The sequence below is a fragment of the Diorhabda carinulata genome, chromosome 2 (assembly GCF_026250575.1).
Source record: "Diorhabda carinulata isolate Delta chromosome 2, icDioCari1.1, whole genome shotgun sequence".
In the NCBI taxonomy this organism is placed as follows: domain Eukaryota; kingdom Metazoa; phylum Arthropoda; class Insecta; order Coleoptera; family Chrysomelidae; genus Diorhabda; species Diorhabda carinulata.
The window spans coordinates 29,633,651-29,658,745 of record NC_079461.1 but is presented as its reverse complement, the minus strand read 5'-3'; the positions used below and the strand labels follow the sequence as shown (position 1 = coordinate 29,658,745).

The 25,095-nt window shown below is 33.3% G+C and overlaps 1 protein-coding gene across 4 annotated transcripts in view; it reads left to right on the top strand.

Moving 5' to 3' along the window:
- Positions 1 to 25,095, top strand: part of LOC130903836 (growth factor receptor-bound protein 14-like) — a 366,503-nt gene that overhangs the window by 188,432 nt on the left and 152,976 nt on the right. For all 4 annotated transcript variants that reach the window (XM_057816175.1, XM_057816177.1, XM_057816178.1 and 1 more), the window contains exon 7: positions 4,337 to 4,630. In XM_057816175.1, coding sequence (XP_057672158.1) covers positions 4,337 to 4,630 — 294 coding nt within the window. The remainder of the gene's footprint in view (positions 1 to 4,336; positions 4,631 to 25,095) is intronic.

Below are 25,095 nucleotides of genomic sequence, written 5' to 3'. Positions count from 1 at the left end.
AATTTAGAAATGGAAGAGGCGAAGGTTGCTGAACTATTTCCATCGAAAATAATCTATATGATGTACAGAGAAAGTGTATAATCAATTTTTATTCCAGCTAATATTACGTAGAGAAACTAAATATTATACATTAAATTGAATAAATTATATATTCATATAATACATTGCATGTCGTAAGAAAAAAAGTTTATATGATTTTCATTGTCGTTATTGGTGGATAAAATCTGCATGTTTCTCAACGAATTTAAAACGTAAACGATATAGAAACTGCGTCAATGGTTTGGAAAATGCTCGACCTCGTCAGTTTTCGATTAAAGGGAGACGCTTTTTCCGGTATTTTCCATTATAAACGAGGAACCATTCACCTCAAAATATTTCGATAGAATCGGATGAGACGTCATTTTAAAATCATATCTATACTCGTTTTTGATTTTTGAAATTAAATAAAAACAAAATTGACATTTCAAACCTCAATTTATTAATGTATTTTTGATTCAATGACTGTATATATGGAATACACGGAATTTTTTTAATCAAAATATATCAGAATCATCTTGATAGTTCTGCTAGATATTTGCCATGCAATGCTTTACGCCTCCTTTGTTCAAATAGTTGTTAATTTGCAGGTTTTTCAGAATATATATAAAGTTTTTATTTTCAAGAAACGGCGAAGATGTTTTTTTTTCATTTTTCACCACTACCCTGTGTAACGTAATTCGTTTGGGTTACAGGACTGTTGACAGTATCTAGTTTTTATGTCTGATATTTTTTTTTAATAATATTATACGGCACTTTTACAATCTACTCTTTAAGCAGAGTAATAAGTAACTTTTTAAGTCACTAAAGTGAGTCAGGAACCATCCATTGACGATACTCTGAAAGTATTTATTGTGGGAGATCTTCATCAATCTTCCCTTTGCTAGTTGCTGGTTGAATAGATTTTTGGCCAGTTTTTGGTGGATGATTTCGCACACTTGGTTATATCGGTGTAGATCGTCGGTATTAGCTAACACACTACAAGCATATGTTATATGCTGAAAGGTCTCTGATGGCTGCTGGCACTTTCTGCATTTGTAGGATTGAGTGTTCGGATCCTCAATAAAAATTTTTCTTGTAGTTATTCGTGTTAATAACTTGATCCTGGATAGCCATTATGAAGCTTTCGGTCTCTGGAAAGAGATTTCCGCTACTTAGCCATCTGTTTGAAGCTACTCAACACGCACCTGTTGAGGTCGTGATATTGTCTACCTTTCGTGACAACTGTTCCAGTTTCTCGGTGTCCAATACTATATTATTATTATTGTTACCATTCTTATTATTAATCATATTATTATCAAATATAATATGCCAAAAATTAAAAAATATCCCGTATAGAATATATATTACATTTTATTTGCATTTTTATATGTAATTAAAATCCATTCAGTGTTATTTTTTCCTTTCATCATTCTGTCCCGATTTGTTCGATCAATCCCATCTTTGGTCTTTCCCATCTTCTTTAAATTTATTTTATTAAATGTTGTTATTCGTCATATTTCTTCATTTTTGAATCTTCTGATTAATTTGAATTCTTATTTATTGAAAATATTAGTAGCGCAAAGGCAACAAAGACAATTTTTCGACTAAATAGTCGATTTATATATTTTTTTATTGAAGTCGATAACGTGTGCTTTTAATGGAAGAAACACTATTAATTTTCTAAACTTTTTCAAATGACTTTGTATCATGCGATATTGGTTACCGAAAATAGCCTGTCAGTTTAACTGAACGGTAGGTAATTTGTTAGTTCAATAGAATAGACTAGTCCCTATATGGTACACAAAATTGAATTGTAACCGAATACCTTGAAATTAGTTATTTTTACTTCGAGCAGCTCAAACGGGCAATCAATTTGACTCACTTCTCGAATTACCTACTTTGAAGTGGAATTATTACGTGCCTTGAATTAATGAAATATTCTTTGATCATAACTTGACCATTATTTATAGTTATTTGAAAATAATGACAGATGTTTAATACTTAGTTTAGTGAATTCAAATACGTTTTGATAGTTTAATAAAATATATTAATAAAATTAATGATGTTTTATTTTCTTTCACCAAATAAAAACAATTCTTTTTTCGATCTCTTTGTGTAAATTTTTGTACAAGTTACTTGAACATCTTGGTAAAGTTGCCAACAGTATTTCGGTGTTTCATGGGTGTAAAGGATAACCTTGATCCTCAGTTTTAGTTTCATTTAGTTTTAGGTTCTTTAAATATCCAAAACTTCTATAATAGTGAATCATTCGAAGTCAAAGATTCTTCTAATGGAAGGTGCGACAGAATTACCATCTTTCAATTAAGATTCTGGAACGAATAAAATATTCGCAGATACTGAACTTCTAGGCAAAATATTCCATGATACCGAAAGACTAAATGGTTACTGTTTCAATTAAGCTCAGATCCATAACTAGAGTCAATCTCAATAAACATTCCGTGCTCTACATTTACTGTAATATATCTTATCACAATTCTTTATCATCTTGTTTACACCTCACCCTGTTAAGACGGAATTTATGAAATTACATTGAAGGTATACAGTTCAGCATCTTATCCTGATTGCATACAATACAATAACTTCTTTTGAATAGAATTTAAGTCATCTGGTGGTTTAGGAACCAGAAAATCTACATCTTATACTATTGGTCGGATCGCGGATAGAAGATTACGATTATTCTTTTGCTTGAGCTGTAACTAGGAATATCAACATTTTCTTAATTCTTCAACAGATACTTAACATGCCTTATGTGGCGCTCAATATTTATGCTGTGTGTGAAGTATGATAGATAAACCTTGTTTAAAAACTCTGTTATCATTCTTTAGCATTTTTTAATCACAAACTTGCCACAAATATAACTAAAATATCAACGGACACTTTTCAACCGAAAAAAAACCTTGTACCAAGCTAACTCAGTAATGCTATTAATTTTTTTTAACCTAAAATGTATTTTAGCAGTGCTACCAATGTCATCTGCATCAATTGGATATATTTGTGCAACATATTTCCAGTTCGTTAATTCAATTCAATGAATTTAACAATAAAATTGTAAAGTCGTTGGTGATATAGCTCTTCAAGTAGTATATTTAGTTCTAATCGTGTAAAAATCCACTTACTCCTGGGATAACAGAAATTCTACTTATAAAAACAGTTAATGTGGAACTTTTGAAGTCTCAACCATTTTTAATATTTCGATGATATTATTTCAGGGCTTAATTAGCCTTGGGAACATAACGTGGTGGAATGTGAATTTAGGGAATTCGTTGACCTTTCTCACTCAAATAAATTGTCTAAAACATCACCTGGGTTAAACAAAATGTCATGGAATGTGACGACCGTAATTTAAGTAAGGGACAAGGTTTATGTCAAATAACTGCCGGCCAATTAATTTGATATTTATCAGCAGTAAGATCATGAGACACATTCTAACAAAGCAATAGACAATTGTCTTGTACATACTAACCAATCCCTTCAATTTTCTCAACGTCTTAATGTTTCTTTCAAGATATAGATCGATAATTTTTACTTTCTGTCCATAAATCATCAAAAGGCTATTATGCAAATTTGCAGAAACTGGATTCATATTTTCTTTTTTCTACGTTGGAAAAACCGATAAAGAATATGTGTGCAGAAAGTTAGCAAGCTAGAAATTGATTAAAGGTATTGAAAAATTCACTAAATTAAATTTGTGTCGGTCAATTGTTTGATCTTCACGAAAGAGCGATGCGATAGTAGTAGAAAACCCTCGACAGAAGTAAGTGAAAGTCAAGAAAAACCCCCTGTAGTGTCGAAGGAAAATTTAATATGCAAATATGTTTTCCAAACAATTGAAATAAAAATGGCAACAATCTTTCAAGCTGGAGAGCCTATTCGTTAAAAAATATTACCAAACAAGTATCTTTAAATTATATAGCAACGTAAGGTCTCTTAGAGAGAGTACCATCGGGAAAATTAAGGAAAACTGTGAATATAATGAATATCTATGCTACCCTCGCTCGCGTATTTCATTATCTATTTACCTTGACATATTTTTATCTCCTTTCCTTTAAGCATTCTAACTTCCATCTGCCACATATTCTCTTCCATTTCATTCTTCTGGGTGGTGAACGATCTAATCTAAGTACTTGTTTTTTCTTGTTATTTTCCTATTCCATTCGTTTTTGTCAATTATTTGAGGTCCTAAAATCCAGATCCAATTCAAAACTATATGCTAAAAATCTCGAGTAAACCTCTTTGAGTAGAAAACCTACTCTTTTGTTTTTGTTTAGCTTCAGCTTATCAAACGTTTTTGTTTCAGATTTTGGAGGATAGGAAATTCAGCAGCGACGTCGAGGTATATGCCGATATACGTAAATTTCACGCATATACGACACTTAACGCAAAAAATCAGTTTCGTGCTCCCACCGAGTGGGGCATCGTTCTACGACCTACTACGTTATCTACCGACAAAACGGCGGAAAATAACGACGAAGACGTCGCCGCCGCTGCCTCGACGCCCTTTCCCATTACTTCTTCCGACCAATTACATTGCCTCGCCTGCGATTCCGAGCGAGTCCGTTCTTGTTGGGTCATAGCCATGCGCCTGGCCAAGGTAAGTCTGATTAATATATATGTACTATTTATTCTACGCCAAAAAACGCTTAAACTACACTCGTGAGCAAAAAAATCGACTCTGGCGACACCCCAAAGCCAGCGTCAGCGAGAAGTGTCCAGTGCGCTGACTCTGAGTCAGTATGCTGTTTCCAGTGATTACCTCCATTACCAAGAGACTATTTACTTTCATCCAAGACGAGGTTCAGGAATAAAAAGGTGTACATCGGAGAGTGATGATCGATTCATTTTCAGCACATCGCTGAGAAACGGGGCACTGGTGTTTAAGTCCAACAAAAGCGCTCAGAGAAACGCGAAGAGTGGCTGAGAAGTCAGAAGATAGCTAATATTGAGCCAATAGGTCAGCTACTGACCCCAAATTAACCCCAGCTCAACGACCAGCCCATCTACGATTCTTCTTCTCAGACGAAATTAGAGTATTCCTGCATGGTAGCGATGTGGATGAGTTTACAGAATACCTGGAGTAAGGTTCGCGCTGTATTGAATAAAAGAAAACGTGGCTTTTAGAGGAAGTTTCTGGATGGTTTGGGCAGGCGTTTCAGTGAAAGTAAAACCCGAGTTGGTTTCTATTGAAACTGGCGGTGGAGCGGGAGGATTAACGGCGAACTCACAAATAGAAGAAATTTCAGGGGATTCCCGCCAGTTTCAGCGGTGAAAACTTCATCCTAATGTAGAACATCACCCGTCCACGTAGGTACTGCAGTATTTACAGGATGTAGAAATTGCCGCTATGGATTGGCCAGCGTATAGCCCGTACTTAAATTCAATGGAGCATTTAAGGAATGAATGTATAATTGAGGAGTTCTAATTTCGCAACGTTGAAAGCGTATAACTCAAAAAAGAGCCGTATAATATTTTTTTTCACGTCACAGCATTATTTTTAGGTCATCTAGTCACTTCCAAAGTTTTTGCATCAAGTCTTGGAACCCTCTATACAAGCACAATATGAAACTTTCTCTGAATTTTTCTTGACATAAAATGCTACCTATAGTATAAACATATGAGAGACTTCAATTCAAAATCCACTGCGTGAGACCATCTAAATATTCCTTTGCTTTCTTTATAACGTTGAATTTCATTCTCGAGACGAGATGTCAGTTGTGTTAGCAATGCAAGGTTTGATAGAAATTCTTCAACTGCAATTCGATTTTGCGAAGTGTCGGATTTTATTATTACGATCTTTCCACCAAGCAGAATATAACATATATCGATTTCGTCTGGATGTGTTGAAATTTTGATGAGCCGCATTCTAATTCAAAATGTATTGGTATTGGAATTTTTATATTAACACTTACTTACAAATCCACTAGAATAAATATCAATAGTAGGAATGAAACTTTGAGGTCATTTAAAACTTCGATATTTCATTTTTCAGTCATGTTATTATATAGTACTATTTATTTTAAATAAGATGACTTTTTTGCTCGCCAAAGAACTATTTAGTGAGAACAACACTTGCATGCTGCAAATAGAAAACAGCCCAAACCTACGCGTAGTACACACCTGGAGATTTTTGTAAAACGTAGATGGACTAGCGAATATTAAATTTATTTTACGACTAGTACAGACCCAACCTGGTACACCGTTTAGTCGAGGAGTCGGAGATCATTCTCTCAATACCATTCAAATAGTACAACAGATCGTTGTAATTGTTGACTACGAAAGTTGTACGGCGTTGTCAAGCTTACAATTGAGCTCACACCTTCTAAGAAAATCGGTAAAAAAATCTTCTAAAATGGAATTAGACGTAGAAGTCATTTAAGGAAGATATTCACATGACAGGGTTCATTAGAAAAATTTTTATGGAAAAACGTGATATATCCGAGATTAAGTTATTTAAGGATAATGAAACATTATCTATATGAAGACGAGTCCCACCTACATTCGAGTCAGTCGATGAAGTATGACTATACCAAAGTCGGTTTACGAATACCAGATTCTAGAGTAAAGGTTTTGTTTCTGTCGTTTGATGCCAACCCATCATTTTTGATCAGGAGTAAGGTAGGTGGTCCATCTGTAATTGCTTGGTTCGCAAATAAATCGCTCTTCCTTTGTACTAGGGAAGCAAATAAAATCAAAGGCTAGACTACTTGTTTTGAAGATATAATACAGATATTGTATTTGGGTAAAAATAAAGTAATCGAAGATGAGGTTCTGTATGTGTTGTAATGTTTTTAGACAGTCTGTTTTTATAACTGTTTTAAATACTTAACTATCTGGAAAACCTAACCTATTGGGAAATTATATTACATTTTATTGGTGCTTTGTTAACGAGGGTATCATTTAGTTTAGTTTAAGTCCAAGCTATTTTTAGATCCAGTGGTAGAAGTAATTTATACTGAAGAAAGTGATGAATATATTCCTCAAAGCTTAAACAATATTATCTAGAATACGTATTGGAGGTGTGGCTATTAAGTAACGAGATTAGCGCTGTTACAGAAAAACTACGCGTGTGCTAAAGGTTAGCGACTGTCAGCTAAAGCCTACTCTTTCGAATGCGTGTATGTAGACGAACCAGTATAATCGTAGCCTTCGTTTGTATAGGGGTTTTTTGCCGTAAACATAGTTGACGTAAAAAGAAAGCAACGGATTATTGTGAAATTTCACATGAAACTTTGTAAAACTGCAACTGAAAGTTTATTGAAACAAGTGTATGGCATGGAATGTTTGTCGCGTCCACGTGTTTTTGAGTGGTTTTCATGATGGCCGAGGAGATATTGAAAATGATTCACGGTCGGGTCGCCCTTATACGTCAAAAACAGATAAAAGTCGGAATCTTGTTCGATCTGACCGTCGCGTCGGCTCGTGCAATTGCTGAATCTATAGATATTTACAAAGAATATGTGCGGCAAATTTTACATGAGAATTTTAAGAGCTAAAATTGCGTGCAAAACTGGTGCCTCAAATCGTCACATTTAACCAACAAGGAGCTCGCAAAAATATTTGTATTGACAGGATGAATGCGATTGAAATGACTTATTAGAAACTTATTAGAAAATGTGTTAACGTGTGACGAATCCTGATTTGTACCCATGATGATCCTGGCACAAATCGTCAATCCATGCACTGGAAGAATCCAACTTCGCCAAGAGCGACACAAACGAAAATGAGAAAATCAAAATACAAAGCAACGATTATTATTTTTTCGATATTATTGGAATTATATACCTTCACTGGGCTGTTGAAGCTGAAACTGTTGACCAACATTATTATCTTCACGTTTTTACTGAAGAATAAGAAAAAGACGACCCGAATTGTGGAAGGAGAAGTTATGGCTTCTCATCAACTCATTCCACACTGTCCACTCTCCTCATTCTCCAGATCTTGCACCTTGCAACTTCTACTTCTTTCCTAAGGTCAAATCTGCATTAAAAGCAACAAGATTTGAGTCTGTTGAAGCTGCGAAAGGAAAAGCGGAACGCGTTCTAAAGTAATTGACAGAAAAAGACTTTCTGGACTGTTTCCATCAATGGAAGATTCGCATGGAGCGATGTAGCGATAGAGGAGGTGTATATATTGAAGGTGATGATAAATAAGTATACATATCAAAAAAAATTATGCGATATCATCAGTCTTTTTATTTATTAGCCACACCTCAAAGTTATTTACTTACCCAAGAAGCACAAACTGTTTTACTTGTAAAGATTAGGATTAATAGTATTCATTTGAATTATAATTCCTTCTGTAACAATATGTTGCAGTATTTAGAACCAATTAAAATGTTTGTTGTAAATATCAAACTACCCCAACTACAATTAGTTGATAATGGTTGAAATTTTGAAAAAATCTTTATATTTTTTTACACGGAATTACATTTCGTGGGAATGACATCATAAACTGTAATATAATATTGTGAATGGAGAAAATAAAAGTTGTAAGTCAAAACACTGTTAAGTTGGATCCAATTACTTCAAGTATTTAGTTAACGCTTTAGTTACTGCGAGCATTTTCCGATTGAAATGTATAACGTTAATTTTTCTGTGCATCGCTTTCAAATGGGACATAAAAGTATTTTTATCTTACCGTAAATAACTACTGAATACATATACAAGCAGATGATGTATTCGTAAGAATTTCATAAACAAAATGGAACCGTCTTACATCGTACGCAAAGAAGGATTATTACATTATTTTAGATAATTTGTTTCAACTTAATCGCACAACGGATATAAGAAACCGTCTACACCGAAAGGACACAAAGAGACCTATGAATCAATATATACGTTAATTAAATTGATTAAGTATGAATTACATTAGTGGGAAATGTGCAGAGTCTTCAAAAGTAATTGGTTTTTATTGGGTTTACAAGGTGGATTCACCAAATACTCCTGTTACCATTGTGTGTGGGAGAGCAGGACCACAGAGCATCTCTATTTAAGCAGAGAATTACCTATTGGAAACGAGTATACCCCGGGCAAAATGAACAATATAAGTCGTTGGTATTTCCGTGGCTTCACCCTTTTCTCCACCAGTAGTAGTTGGTGGCAGAGAATCCGTAGAATGTTTCACGCTCATAGTTTTCGAGGAAGAATGTGTAAAACACAGATTAAGAAAGCATTATCCTTTATTTGGGAGTTATTTACTTTTATTTCTTCCTTCAACTTCCCTTGTAAGGTGCTCACATGGGTTCCAATTTTTAGTTTTTTCCATTATAAAGCGCTGATCTTTGTCAATCCAGTTGTGCTTTCCATTTTACTCTGTTATATACGCTTCTTGTGATAGTTATTTTTTTTTCGGTATTTCTAATTTGTTTAATATCTTCCACACGTTACTTCCTTTGGATCGAGTCGAATGTTGCTCTCAAGTCTATAAACGTTAAATGTAGTGTTTCTCCTTTTTCGTAACGTCTTTCTGTTTATTTAGTATGAAAATATTATCTATTGTTTGTCTTCTTCTTGTGGATCACTGAAGTTAGGCATATTGGTCTGTAGTTTCCGTAATTTGTTTGTTCTTCCTTCTTGTGGATTGGAACTATAAAATTCTACTCCCATTCTTGTGGTATTGTCTCCGACCTCCATGCTTCCTTCATCATCTTACATATCCATATATTGCTTTCTTCTCACCAATATTTTACCATTTCTGGATCTATCCTATCTGCTCTGCTCGCTTTGTTGATTGGAATTTTATGTATCGCCCTTTTGATTTCTTCATAGTTGATTTTTTCCATATTTGTATTTTCTCCTTTTTCCTTTTTTACCATGATGCTTCTTCCTTGAATTTCTTCGAAGAAAAAGAGTTCCATATATTTAATATATAGGCTTTTTTGTTAGTTTGCTTTCTGTATTTTCAATTCCTTTTATCTCTTTCTTTTGCTTTTCTTCCAATGCTTATATGCTATGCCAGAATTTTCTGTTGTTATTATCATATTTATTGTTAAGTTCTTCTCTGAAATCTTCTCAATGTTTCTTTTTAAATTTTCATACTTTTCTCTTTACATCCTATTTTTGTTTTATGTACTTTTTTCTGTGTTAATCTTCTTTGGATTGTCAATTCTCTCATCTATTCCTCTTATGTTGTTTTCCTTTGTATATATCTTTGTAATTTTTTCTATTTCTCATTAGACATCAAATAATTTCACGTATTTACTTATCTTCTTCATATATTAGAGAAGCCTTTTAAATGTGGTATCACTCAATTTCCGAATTCACTTTAGAATTTACGAATTGTCTCCATACCCGCTATATAATTTAGTTTAAAACTATCTTATAAACTGTCCTTTAAAAAAACAAAGGATATTATTTTGTTTGGAAGTTTAAAAAAATCACTATATCTATACTTACACTATAATGTTGTAATTACAGTTTATTGTTGTTACGAGGGCTGCTACTAAGTTTGGAGATAGACACAAGGAAAAAATATTTATAATTGGATATTAATCCATTTAGATCAATTTACTTTTCTTCAGGTGTAGCAAAACGTTGACCTCGCAATTTATTTTTGATCCGCGGTAATAAGAAGAAATCGGGTGCGAAACAAGGATTGTAATGCCATAAATTCCTTGACAACGCGTTCTGAGTAAGTTCACCATTAAAAATGTGAAACTTTATGATGATAATATGAGATTTGACGTATTCGCATCATTGTCGTCATACATCACAACTTAAGTAGCAACCCTATTATATATGAAAATGCTTCCTATGAGGAGCAAATCGTTTTTTTTTTATATTTTATGTATCTACGAGTTCAGGAAATTGAATTATTCTATTGACAAAATAACAATAGACGTTTTTACTTTCTCGAAAAAGGAGTAGCCATAATTGTGTAACTGCAACTTCCTTTAAGTTGATAAATGAATCCAGTCTACTAATACCGGTAATTAAAACACGAGCTTTACGTAGTCTTCAGTTAAACACCCCTTGATGAAATAGCGGATACTATAAGCATAGCCCAAGAGATGGATGATGATTAGTAAAACAGTAATATATGTTAAAATGTTCAACTTTCGTCTTAAAGAGAGGGTAGCTTAGCTAATTGACACGAACCATCCTTATCGTTGGCTTTCAAATGAGAGCAAGCTACTTCTCTCTTATCAACCCTGAGCGTAATGAACCAATGTTTCTTATCATAGAATGATTCTGATAATAATCCAAACTGTAGTAGTATACTTTAAATGTATACTACTCATATTTTTAACGTAGATCAAAGGAAATAAACGCGTGCGGTAATAATAATTATCGAATAAGTTTAATACGAAAAGAATTTTACATATTATGTCTTCCTATTATTATTGTTACCAAAAAGTATGAAGGACAAAAAGCTCCCCGATTTTAGCACCTCTTGTGCGGCATTTCTATTGACCAGTTATACCATCTGATAGGTCAGATAAACGGTCAGTTGGTCCTATAAATTGCTCAGCGCTAAAAAATTGTCATAGATAAATTTTAGCAACTCATTCGCGAAAAAAATAAAAAAATCCACCTATGCGCGATTGAGAAACTTTCGCCGATAATTGTTCAGGTTTTATAAATATTTGGTTAGTTTGATTTAACATTGAAAAAAATGAAATAGGTTATCATTGTGGTAACGCGCATGCTTTGGATCATATTTACAAAATGTTAGGTTATTTTTTATCATTAATATCACCGCCTAAATCCACCACTACAGATCCTATGATTATTTCAATGCAATTATCAAGATTTCACATATTTTGCTCTTATTTCACTATCTTTTATGTACGACTTTGAGGTTACATTATTGAGGCATTACTAGGGAAATTTTTCACGTCATTTAATTTGAAAGTTACATTGTGCTTTGGCGCTTTGCAAAGGGACAACTGAATAACAATTATCTTTAATGCATATTTCATATATTTCTTCCTCGTTTAGTAATTCGATATACAAAAATTCGTTCATTGAATTTAATGTTTATTTTAGGGAGCAAATATGCAATATAGAAATATCTCCATTTGTTGGTTGCTAAATTTTCTACACGCCGAGTAAGGGATGCTTGTAAATCTGTGGATAAATCTTCTACAAAAGCTTGTTGTTTGCTTTTTACATTTGAATCCTACCAAATTTTTGTCACTGTATGTCCTCCATTCAGTATGGTTTCAAAGTACCTTAAATTTTTTCACCATCTCTCCGAAATCCTGCTATTTCTTTCAGATATTTTCTGCGCCATAGAATATTTTTCTGTAAGAGTACTATTTCTCTTTCTGATACATGATATTTTTGGTAGATTATCAATAAATTGAAAAGAGAAAACAACTTTCTTTCTTTTTAATAAAAAATTCAATACTTGTTTCGTTGTATCGTTCATTTTGTCTTCTTCCTGTGGTATCAGCCTTCGAAGTACTAATATCAATTGTTTTTTTGATTATTTTATACACACTAGCTCGGAAACTGCAAAATGTAGCAGCCTCACTAATATTCATATTTTGTTCTCTGGCTCAAAGTCCTTCAAACGTATATATTTTTCGTCACAAAATAATATGTATCACAACTATTTGAAGGACTAAAATTAAAGAATCATCTTTATTACGATAATTTAAATTTAATATCATAATTTAAGTTTATGCAGCTTGAACGTTCGTAGATTCTTAAAGTTTTTTTAATGAAAAATTTAAAACATTAAAAAAATTCCTCAGAAATCTACCTACACAGAAATTAACTATAAGGTTTATAGTTTACTTTCTATTAATAATTATCTGCGGGCTCGTACCGGTTTTTTTTCGAATATTGTACCTATAATTTCCAGTTTCTTTGTTGTTTCTTTGTGACCAGGCATATGGACAATGGATTCACGATTTTGGAATCAAAAATATTCCTTAGAAAAAAGAGTTCTGTGTGCGCGAAAAATTTATCGTAAATTGAATGGTACCTCTTATATAGAAAAGGAGGATTTTGGTTCACCGAAAAAACCCGTAATCCTTTTATACTACAAATAGAGTGTGGAATTCATTTACGACCTCAAATAATAGGGTTTCAATTAAAAAAAGTGTCTTCTGAACTACCCTGAACATCAATTTGAATACAAAAATCAATTCCTCATTAAAAATAATGAGGGTTCTCGTTTAACTGTTTTTCGTACGACCCACAGTCTGGCCTTAAAACTACAATAACTTGGTTTTTAATCCCTTTGTGATATTCGTATTCAATGATGCCGAAAAATTCCAAAATGTATATATTTGGCCAATTCCATTACGAATTTTCATGGGGGGCTTATATCACTTGTTCAAACTGTTTTCAAAGTTTCCTGAGGTTTTTTTGAATCGAATGCACTTTGTTCTATCTTGATCCGTCTTATTCTTAGTGGTTGACCTTTTTGTGCTTTATTTCTTCGACTAACAGTCATCTCTAGGACCTTCTCACTTTGTATTAACTAATATTGAATCTTCCTGTTATATGAACTTTAAAATTGTTCTCTTTACAATTATTGTGGGACTCAACTTTGATTTTAATTTTAATATTTGACACAAACTTTTTGTTTCCCAAGGTTTTGTTAATATCCAATACCAAGAACAAGAAATATACAATGACGACAATTTCCCTTTACTTAGTTACAAATAATTGAGGAACTTGGTGAATTCCTTTTTTTGTACGCGTTAATACGCATGTTCCCAGCATTATTCCAAGAAAGGAAAGTTTTTAAAAATAAAACAACGAATAAAAGTCTACCGTGTTTTTGGTGAAACTTCTAAAGCGGGCTTAATAATGTAGCTACTATAAATTACCAAATATTTCACCCTGTCTACCTAATATCCACCCCTATTCGATGCTCCAAACTTAGCGGAATCGAGTCGAAATTATTTTCCACATTTATCAGTGCGATGTGTCAGTGGATCTATAATATCGAAACGGAAGATCTTCCGCAAACATCTGAGAACGTACTACTGCATCGTAAATCAATGTACTATAAGCTCTTCTTGAAACATTCTTCCTATTTCGATTCCTCAATTTCTCACATGTTTGAATGAATTATCTTCTACTACTTTATACAGTATATTCGCGATGTTACGAGGCGGATACTAATAGTATTAACTTTTAAACAAAGTAAGTTTTATGTATGAAACGCTTCTTCATCACACCTTATTGGAATTACTTTATTAAGGTCAGTTTCGCTGGAATTTTCCGTTCAAATTTTTAATAAATTCCCATACTTTTGACGAAAATCAACAATACTTAGAACAGGATGAAGTTCCGTCTCACTGAACAAGAAGATTCCAATAATATGGATTGAATGACGTGGTTTTATCTAATTTCTTTCTTATAATATTATCAATGATAGATGTTACAAGATGACTTGCTTCTTAGTGTGTGTATAGTCCATACGTCACAGAATTTTTGTAATGATTCTAGGTATTACGTCTGTAATTATATTCGCCAGTAGATCTAAAGTATGACTGTTATCTGTGCTTAAAATATGAGTAAGATTTGAAGTTAGACACTGCTTCGGTTTAAACAAATGACTATGATGAACAAAATTATTATTATTTCTGGAACCGTTGGCGATATTTATACTGAATACACTGTTTATACCACCACTCATAATTGCACTGTCTGACGCGCGTTTCGATAACCAAGTTATCGTCTTCAGAGACTGAAGATAAACTGTTCACCTTCAGTCTCTGAAGACGATAACTTGGTTATTGAAACGCGCGTCAGACAGTCTAGTTGTGAGTGTTAGTGTAGTGGTAGTGTAAAACGTGTATTCAGTATCCAATAACTCATGTTTGAGTTATTGAGAGATCAGATACTGTTGAACTCTTGGGTCTCTAGCTGACTTATTGAGCCCTACTCGAAACAGCCATAGATCGATATTAGCTGAAAAAGCTACTTATGTAAATTATTTGGCTTGAACCCTCTAAAGTTACTTGACAAACTTCAAGGCTTGCCAAATGCTGGGCACTTACTAATGACTTGGTCTGCGATTTCTTACTCTTCTAGCAGTATTCCAAATTGTCCGTTATGCCTTTAACGCGAAGATGGCGTCATATATTACCGTATCCGATTAAAATTCTACTCACCAGTTGAATTCTAGCCTGTCTAAGCTGAGCAGTTTATTGGTAAGACAGGCAGAAAATGTATTCCTTAGCTTGTCTCATGCCAGGTTTTTCTATCAATCTCCATTCCAATTTCCATTCCAATCTCCTCCAAGTATTACGAGCTTTGAAATGATAAGTTTGATTTGAGTAGAGAAGAACATAAATCCAATTTACATCACAATGAAACTAAAATATTACAGTACTCGGAGATGTTGGTTGTTTTGTTAGTAGTCTGACCTTGTTTTTGTTCTGTTTCTTAGCACACAAAAAATAACCTGGAACATCAATCACCAGTTCATGTAGGATTTGTTTGTACTCCAGCACAAGCTTTGAGCACCATTTCGGTAGTTACGGTTTTCATAGTAGGTCACATGTCTGAAAAGATTGAGATTACATAAATTGTGTATCGCCCGTCCACATTCCATCACAGAGAATATCATCTGCTTGAGAGAAGGCTGTTTTTATAAGATTATTAAAATAAAATTAGTTAACTCAAAGCTGTCTTAAAATCGAAGTGATTAGCTGAATTCACAGGGAAAACAAATAGAGCTCATTCTAAGATAAAATCACAATCTGGGAGATGTTATAACGAAAATTTGGATTTTCAGTTATGATCTTATACATGTTGTCAGTTGTTCAAATAGTAAATATATACTCACTAATGAAAGTAAACTCTTAGAAGTGCAGTTATCATAAATAGAAATTCTCAAGTAACAAATATTTGTAGTTCCGTGCTGTTCTGCAATTATATAATCACGATATCGCTTACTCCCTCATATGATGCAAAGTTGTAGATATTCAACAGCGAATCTAATGAATTCTAAATTATACAGGGTAGTCATAGTTGTTACGGTTCGATTCTTCTCGGTAGATTATGGACTTCGAAATTGGCATAATTATTTAAAGTAGTGGCGTAAGATTTCTAATTCATTTCCTTCCTCAAGATGAATCAATAAAATCTTTGTTTATATAATGTTTCCACAGATTTAAAATAATAGATAACAGATATTTTATAATTCCCTAGAGTTATATATTCTCATCCATGGTCTCCTTTTAAGTCTATGGATTCAGTTTCTTACTTTCTCCCTAAATTAGGCAATTGCTATGCGAAAACTTCCTCGCTTAGTGACGAGGGGGGCAGATCTGTAGAATATGGTGGATGGTCAATCAATCGCCAACCGCCTTCTTTTTCATCCTATGAAACCGTCTTTGCAGAGCACTTCGTTCCTCACAATCCACTAAATTGACTCGAATGAAAGTGTTTTTGGTGATGATCCTATGAGGAGCAAAAGTGATTCGTGGTCATAAAATGTTCAAGGAGAGCCGTGAAATATGGAGAAAGTCTACGCTGCTTGATCGCATTATTACGAAGAACAATGGTAAACAGTGTCTGTAACCAAATGATCTAAGACTGGAAATAGTTCGCATGAATACGATGCAAGTGAACACTATATGCATCTGGTCCATAAAGAGTTCGTTCCACGTTCCTCCTATTGATAGATTTCGAAATAGGGTCAATAGAGGGCGCTCTGATATCACGAACAATTTAGTGCTGTATCACAACTATGCACTTTGACACTGCGCATTGAGTGTTTTGCATTTTTTAGCTCCCAGAAAATTTCTAGTGTTACCACAGCCACCCAATTTGCTGGATGAATCGCTCTTCGAGCTCTTCACTTCCCCAAAATTATAAAAGTCGTAAAAAGAACGGATTCTAATCGATTGAAAAAAATTCAAACAACAGCGATAAGGCTACTGGAATCAAAAACTTCCACAAATGCTCAAAATTATTGGGGAGTTGTATTAGTGCGGAAAGGAATAACTTTGAAGGAGATCCGGTTTCCACTAAATACATAGGTAATCAGAAAGAGATTGTCAAGAACACCGCGAGAAAATTTTCTTGATTATACGCTGTAGGTAAAGTTGCCAAAGATGCCTTGTATGATAGTATTCGAATATTGCTCTATGTGTTTATTTCTATCAAGTACGTATGTTGAACGTCAATACAATAATTGAATCCAACAGTTGAATCGCTTGCATTGAATAAAAACATTGAAAATTGAGCTCATTTAGTCTCAAATAAAACATAAAAATAAGTAGAGAATGTTTTATTGTTATGTGGTGTTTCAAACAATCCACTTTTTAGATGTTTTGTTTATAAATCATTATAAGCCAAGACGCGGCAACAGCGATTTTTGTAGAGCGATATAGATTTTATTCTATTCAAATTTGATCTTACTACAAGTGTAACAGATACGCAGAAAATACAGGATGCAGCAATCAATTCTGGATTTTTTAAAATTTTTTCAAAATTTTATTGTTATGATCTTATACACGTATTGAATAAATAATTGAGACGAAACGAAGTGTAATTAATTAACCGGTCAGATGGAGTCCTTCCCGAAAAATGCATTCTTACAGGCGATTTCTGAAATTGTCCATCACGTCATGAAACAAGCGCTGAGGAATTCCCAAAACTTCCAATCGGATTCTTTCTTGGAGCTCTTCAACTATATAAGGTCGTTCTTCGTCCAGAAGAAAAAATCACATTGTGTGAGGTCAGGTGAACGGGGAGGCTAAGGAATCGCTCCGTTTCGGAATCTCACACGATTCGGAAAAAAATATTCATGTTTACAAGGGCTTTGTGGCTTGTTGGAATAGGGTTTGATCATTGACTACATGTTGACGATTTTGAGATATGGAAAATACCGTTCTGAGTTCACGATAGCAGACACCCGATGAGGACATGGCATACCGAACTGTAACCTTGGCTGAGCGTAGAGGCTGTTAATAAAGTTGATGGGGGTTTTGATCACTTCGGTACCTGAAATGTTGTTTGTTCACAAATGAGATGTTACTCATCCAGAGTTTGTGAACAAGCTCCTCAGTTTCACCAACCATGCCTAAAATAGTAAAAATCTGACCTTAAGATCCTTCGGAACAACCTATGGGAAATTCCACGAAATTCCGACGCGCTGACCTTCGGGGGCATCTTCCTACGGCAATCCTCACTCTTCTGTTCGTTGTTTCACTGATATGTTCAAAATTTGTCACCCACAACTTCATTGAATTGCTGGCTGATGGCGAATAACTTCAAAATGAGTTCAAAAACGACGCTGAGCTACAACATAGCTACCAGTTCGGTGAAACGCTTTCACAACAATCGACAACACTTTCTACGTATCCACATTTCGAAAATGCAGGATTGACTGCCGCACCCTGTATGTTATCAGAGTTGGCATTTAATCATTACCATCTGGATAATCTTCATGTGTAACGGCACTATTATTTGTTAGGTATTCCGTCATATTTAATATCAATTTGAGTGTAAATTCATATAAAATATCTCTGATTTACACAAAGAAATTATTATTATAACTTCTCTACGAGTTATTCATTTGGAATACAGACATTTTGTATGATTAGTAAAGTTGTCACTTAAGTCTGTTCTACTTTTCAAAACTTGTGAACTTCTGGAAGTTTGTCGCTGTTTGATCACTGTTTATCAACAAAATATGTTTTCAATAGACCATGAAAAAGGAAGGGTTAGGAAGTACTTTTCGTACAGTTAATGCACACTCCAATTGGAAATAAAATATGTCATCCATTTTCTCATTCAAATACATTTTTTTATTAAACAAATAGTTTATGAAAGTTCTGTCAAAAAAATATTCAAACTAAAACTCATAAAAGTTTTGTACAAAGACGGATAAGAATTATTACTGTTATGTCTTGTATGTGGCATAAACAGCAGATTTATTGACGAAACGAGAAATACATATTGCAAGAAACAATGATGCATCAAAAAAGTTGGTAATGAAATTTAGTCTTGAGCTTAAAGCTCCTCGTAAGAAATAAATAAACATAACATTCAATGGTAAAATAAAATGGAAAACGGTAAATCAAAAGACACTTATGTAATGTTATAATTTACTTTATTTTGACTATATCGACTTCACTCTGAATAAAGGAATTCTTATTAGTTTTTACACGGTGGGGGAAGTAAATTTTTTTGACTAAACACTTCTTTAACGACTATAGTATTTAACATCATTTATATTTACTTATTGCAACTTGCAATCAATTTTTTTTTGAGAATACTAGAAAATTCTTTCACTGATTTTTGCTAAGCTCAAAAGATCAAATATTTTAGGTATTATCTCCTGCTGCCACAACCGATTAGTAGCCCTCAGTTTAATTAAATCATTTCTTGATAAATTTTTTCTACAAGCAAAACTTCTCTGTATAGCGAAATATCACCAAGATATATCATTGCAATTTCTAGAGAATCCAGACCGTCGAATCAATATATGTCAGAAAGAATTCTGAATTATACTTGTTTGTGCTATTAATGTTTCAGGACATGACAGCTAAATAAGAGGCACTGAAAGTTATTTCAATTAAACATTCCTATATCTACAAACGATTCGAAATTAAATTTTTTGTTTATAAATTGGTTGCTGTCACGATACGTCAAACTCGGTTCTTGTTAAGAAAAATGGTCTAATTAATATATTTTCTGTTTGATTGAATTCATTTATCAACATTTTTCATTCATTCCATAATTTTTTATACAAACTTTAGTCCGATATATTTGTTAATAACTTTCTTAAAGACCGCTCAACATGAAGCAAAACAAAACACAATATTTTGATCGAAAGCATACGCCGATTAAACGTTGCTGGTTGATTATGCACATGCTTGGGAGCTTTTTCTGACAAGCATAATTTTTCTGTTCTTGAAAAAATATTTGATGTGTTTTTGGAAATATCTGATAAGACTAATTATGATAACATCAGCCAATAGGGATTAATAAGTGATCATAGTTATGGCATATAAATAGGCAATAGTAACGTTTAACGCCTTTAAATACGCTGAAAATGAAGAAATCCGTTTAGAAGCGATTCAGTACATTCTCTGAAGAACAGAAATTCGTTATATAATCGTAACGAATACTACTGGAGCAATCGAAATAATCGATATTCAACTCGAATTACGCTTTCTGAAAATTATCGTGAAAGTGCGTTTGCGATCGATCCTCAAACTGTTTCGGAATAAGACCGGCGAAGAAAACTAATGTCTTGTTAGAATAATCGATTATTTACTATGTTCCAATGATATTATAACTTACAAGGACCATTTTTCTTGCGCTGATCACTCAGAATTATAAATTTGTTTTCTGTTATAAATAGTGTAAAAAATTTAATAATGAATATGAATAATGAATGAATGAATTTAACATTTGTCATTATAGAACATCGGGAATTATTCACTTTATTTATATATTTTCTAATTTTAATTTTTTTCGTTTCTACGTAGGAATTGGCCTAAAATTTGAAGAACAAATAATAGAGTCGCACGGAAATCAATTTCACTTGGAAACTTGACTTCTAAATAACGTGATAGGGGACGGACGGTACAAAAAGGAACACGAAAACTTATGAAATATAATCTTGCTCTACTCTACTCTGAAAGGTTAACTTCGAACGTACTTCGGGGACTTTTGTCTAAGGTATTATAAAAATGGAGCTTTTGTGCGGATAACTCATCATAAAGCATTTCCATTTTTCTCTGATTCAGAAATAAGATACTTTTCCGAAACAGGAGAATATTTACGAGGAGCTTTAAAAATTGAGTGAACGAATATTCATAGCAGCAAATATTTACGCTATTTCAATTCTCAATTGTTGAAACAAGCATATTTAAATCCATTCCGGCATGTCAGTTTTCTACTATAGTTGCTTTAGAGTGATCGTGTTTGCGATGTCATTCGTGAAACATCGTTGTTGAAAAAAGTACAAGAGATATTCACAAAATGTTTAAATATGTCTGTGATGATAATATAAGAACTTTGGAGAATGTTAAGTTATGGAAATCCGCCGTCTCGAAATCATTACTGCTAAAAGTCTTCCTCACCATATTTAGCATCATGTTCTTCCGAATGTTTTCAATAAAAAATTAAAAATAAGCTCAAAGAAAACTTTCTGATACTATTCGTGACATTGAGAAGATCAAAACAAAGCGGGTAAAAGCCAAATTGAAAAAATAATTCGCCTTATTTTTCAACACATCTCTCAGCAGGATGTTCAAAGCATTTTCAATTACTTTGGATCGTCAAAAAAGTTTTTCAATAGCAGCTTAAAACAAATGAATAACATACATGACGTTAACCACTTGTATGTATGTCTGGGTAATCAGTTTTCTATAAAGCACTAACATTTCTAAAAATACTTTGCCAAACAATAACTGTTCTACCTCCAAATACACGAACTTCCTGTACTATTCTTTGATTTTTGGCAATACATACGCTATCAAAAAACAGTCCATCGGTAGACTATCAAGAAATGTAAGTGCAGGAAAAGGACCTGATGAAATTATAGCAAGATGTCCAACTACTGTTAATCAGTTTTAGATTCAGAAACCAGCTCCATTACATTATCAAGCATTATAGCAAAATGTTTGGGCTTTATGAAAACCAAGAGGGTAATTAGTTGCTGAATGTCATGAAAAAGTGATGGATAAACTCAAAGAAACAGCAAACCTTAGAATCGCTTATGTTTAACTACTCAGAGGGTGTAGTTGATATAGATGTAGATGACACTATTTGTATTTGCTGACATTATGAAAGATCTTCGAAGCCTGATGTATAGTATCATCACAATATGCAATGCTGCCTGAATATCATTGTCAAAAAGAAAAAACTCATGATTAGAAGTAAAAATAAGATCACAGGAATCCATCTCTATATCTATCAATTTCCTGTAGAAAAAGTCAAACAAAACGAATACCTTGATACTATTATAAAAGAGGATTGAACCAACAGCAGGATATAGGAGCACACAAAGAAAAGACAAGATCCACCTGTAACCAGATGAGTGCCTTTTTCAAGAGTCGCAATCTATTACTTAAAATAACAATCAAATGATACGTTTTCTGTTCTGTTTTATGCAGTTTAATCCTGGACCTTGAACGAAGATATAAAAGAAAAATGAGAAGCAATCGAAATGTGGCTTTATTGACGATTTCCTGGATCGTCCGGGTAACAAATAACAAATGAAGAATTCCTCAGAAAAAAAAAACGAAAAGTAGTGATAACTATAAAAACTTCAGTACTTCAGACCCAAAATGCGAAATGAATCCAGGTATGCATTGCTCTAAGCCATCCTGTAAGGTAAAATATTTAGAAGAAGAGGACCAGGGAGAAGAAGAATATCCTGACTTAAGAACCTTAAAACCTAGTTCATTAAAACGCTTCCGCACTGCTGCTGATAGAATAAAGATTAAGATTTGTTTAAAGAACAGAAAAGGCACTGACAGTTATTTTAATCAAAAGATATCAATAAAAGATAAAGAATTATGTTTGTGGTAAAAGAAAATATCTGATAAATTAGAATCAATGGCTTGAACTCTTTGAATATGAGATTGAAGTAAATATTCGATATGATTGCTCACACGCGATATTAGAGTTTTAGAACACCCAAATAAAAGACATTCACAGCAATTTTAATGAAAAGATATCAGCAAAAGGTTCAGAATCTGTATATAATTCAGATATTGATTATATATATATATATTTTTCACTTTCTCTAATCTTCTTTGTAATACCTTTCGCAATATCTCTTATGCTTCTAGTTTTTTTTTAATTTTTTATAGCTTTTTATTTGATGAAAAGTTAGGCAAAAAAGTTAATTGATAAAATCTCACCAATTATTTTTGTCTGTTTATATTAGTGGACATTAATTATTATTTGATAACCAATTAAGTTTTTATGTAGTCGAGATACTAACAAAATTAAATTGAGTGCTGACTGTTTAGTAAATTAAATATCGTTCTGATTGATATGATAGTTATTTAATGAATATACAATAAATAACAACAAATTGCATTATCATTTCCCTTGTAAATTAATTATTAATAAGCTATTTAACATAAATTCGAGATAAACGATTTTTTTTAAATAATTATATAGTGCATTTATAAGATCGCACAATTTATAATATAATTTTAATCAATTATTTAACAAACAAGACGAATCGAGTGAATTGGTCTAACCCTAATATATTGTTGAAATAAAAAATTTGAGAAATCTGATTAGCCGACGACTGTGTGTTTTTATTTTGCACATAGGTCGATGATTACCGATGTCTACATTTCCATCCGCACCTTCGCCTATGCCTAAAAAGATATTCTGTGCGTGGCTCTGTATCTCATTGTTCTGTTGACTCACGTCCCCAAATCTTTCTGAGCCTTTTCCTGAAATTAATAGGATATTCGCTGTGTATATAGTTATTTCTATGGCTTGCTCGCACAGAGTGGTTCTCTGCCTTGCATATCATCTTAAGATGGTATTTGAAGGGGTCAGACCTGTTTACAGATCAACCACCGGTTTAATTTCGTTTCTGGACATCTCGATTAGTTCCTCAAAGTTCCTAGCTAAAATATGACTATGAATCTTGGGATTGTCTTAGACCTGGAGACTTTTTCCAGTAAAACTTCACCTTTAACCATCTGTTTAGTTCGTTGTTAATCGGATCATTGTTTAAACTATCTGCTTCCTCATTACCTGACATATACCGGTAGCCTAAAAGCCCCATCAAGGTTACTTTAAGTACACTTCCATGCTATTTTGGACATGCGCTCAATAGCCTTAATGGCCTCAAGATCGCTTAGCGATTGGAAACAATGTAAATGTGGTGTCTAGTAGGGCTTCTGTTCAAACCCTGACCCCATATGTTTATAATTAGTAGCTCAGCCTACGAAATAATGAGTTGTTTTCCTAGCGGTATGCATTTTGTTCTAAAACCTTCTATATACTACAGAGATGCATTCGAAGGTTACGGAATATCTTTATTGATCCAATATAGCAACATTGATGACTGGGATGTTTGTATACATCAAGGAGTTTGGCTTAGCAGCGCCCCTAACAGACTAATCTTTTACTTCGTTTTTTTTTCTGTATATTTAGTTTTCGTACACCAAATAAGCGATGTGTGATCATATGTATGATTGTTTGCTATACCCAGTACACCATATTAGGTTTAAGTTCAAGTTAAGTGACAAGCTCAAGGTAATACATTACATTATATTGAATAAAGTTATAGGAGAAAAAGTTGTAGATGATATTATAATCTAAAATATAACAAACTAAAAATAAAATTAGTCAGCTACATTATTGGAAATGAAAACATTCGAAATCTAGCGCGTCTTCTGATTACGATTTGTTGTGAAAAGTCAAGTGGTTTTCGCTGAAACACCGATTTCTTTTCTTGTCTTTTGGAAAAAGAAGATCTAACAAAGTCATTGTAATAGTTTAGTGTGTCATCGTCCAATCACGAAGACGAAAAACTATTAAATATGATGAGATTTAAAAAATGGGTTTAGAGGTGACATTTCATCACTTTGATGAGAAAATTACTAATCATTAGAAGAAATCGTCATCCATTAAAAGAAAGGATTAATCATTTGGCATCGGAACTGGCTCAGCAAAAAGTACTCAAGCACCAATAAGAAGGATTATAGTGGCTTATATAGGAAGCAATAGTGGATTTTTGTAAAAAAGTATGATAATCTTGAATCTAACAAAAAAACTGACGGCTATCCCGAAGACTGCAAATCGTTTTGAACGTTATATCATAGTCGCTGGAACGAACATATTTGTATTTGGAAAAAATTGGAAAGCTGAAAGGCAATAACATTGTCAAAAGAGGATTTAAAATGACGATAAAGCAATTTGAGAGAAGTCAAACTACACGTAGTCAGTTTTGTTTGATATGTTGTTGAGGCTATTTACTGTTTACATCAACACTTACGTCTGACGCAAGTGTTGATAACCAAGCTATCGTCTTCAGAGACTGAAGGTAAACAGTTCACTTTCAGTCTCTGAAAACGATAACTTGATTATCGAAACGCGCGTCAGGCTGTGAAATTGTGAGTGTTGGTGTAAAACCTGTATTCACTATGAA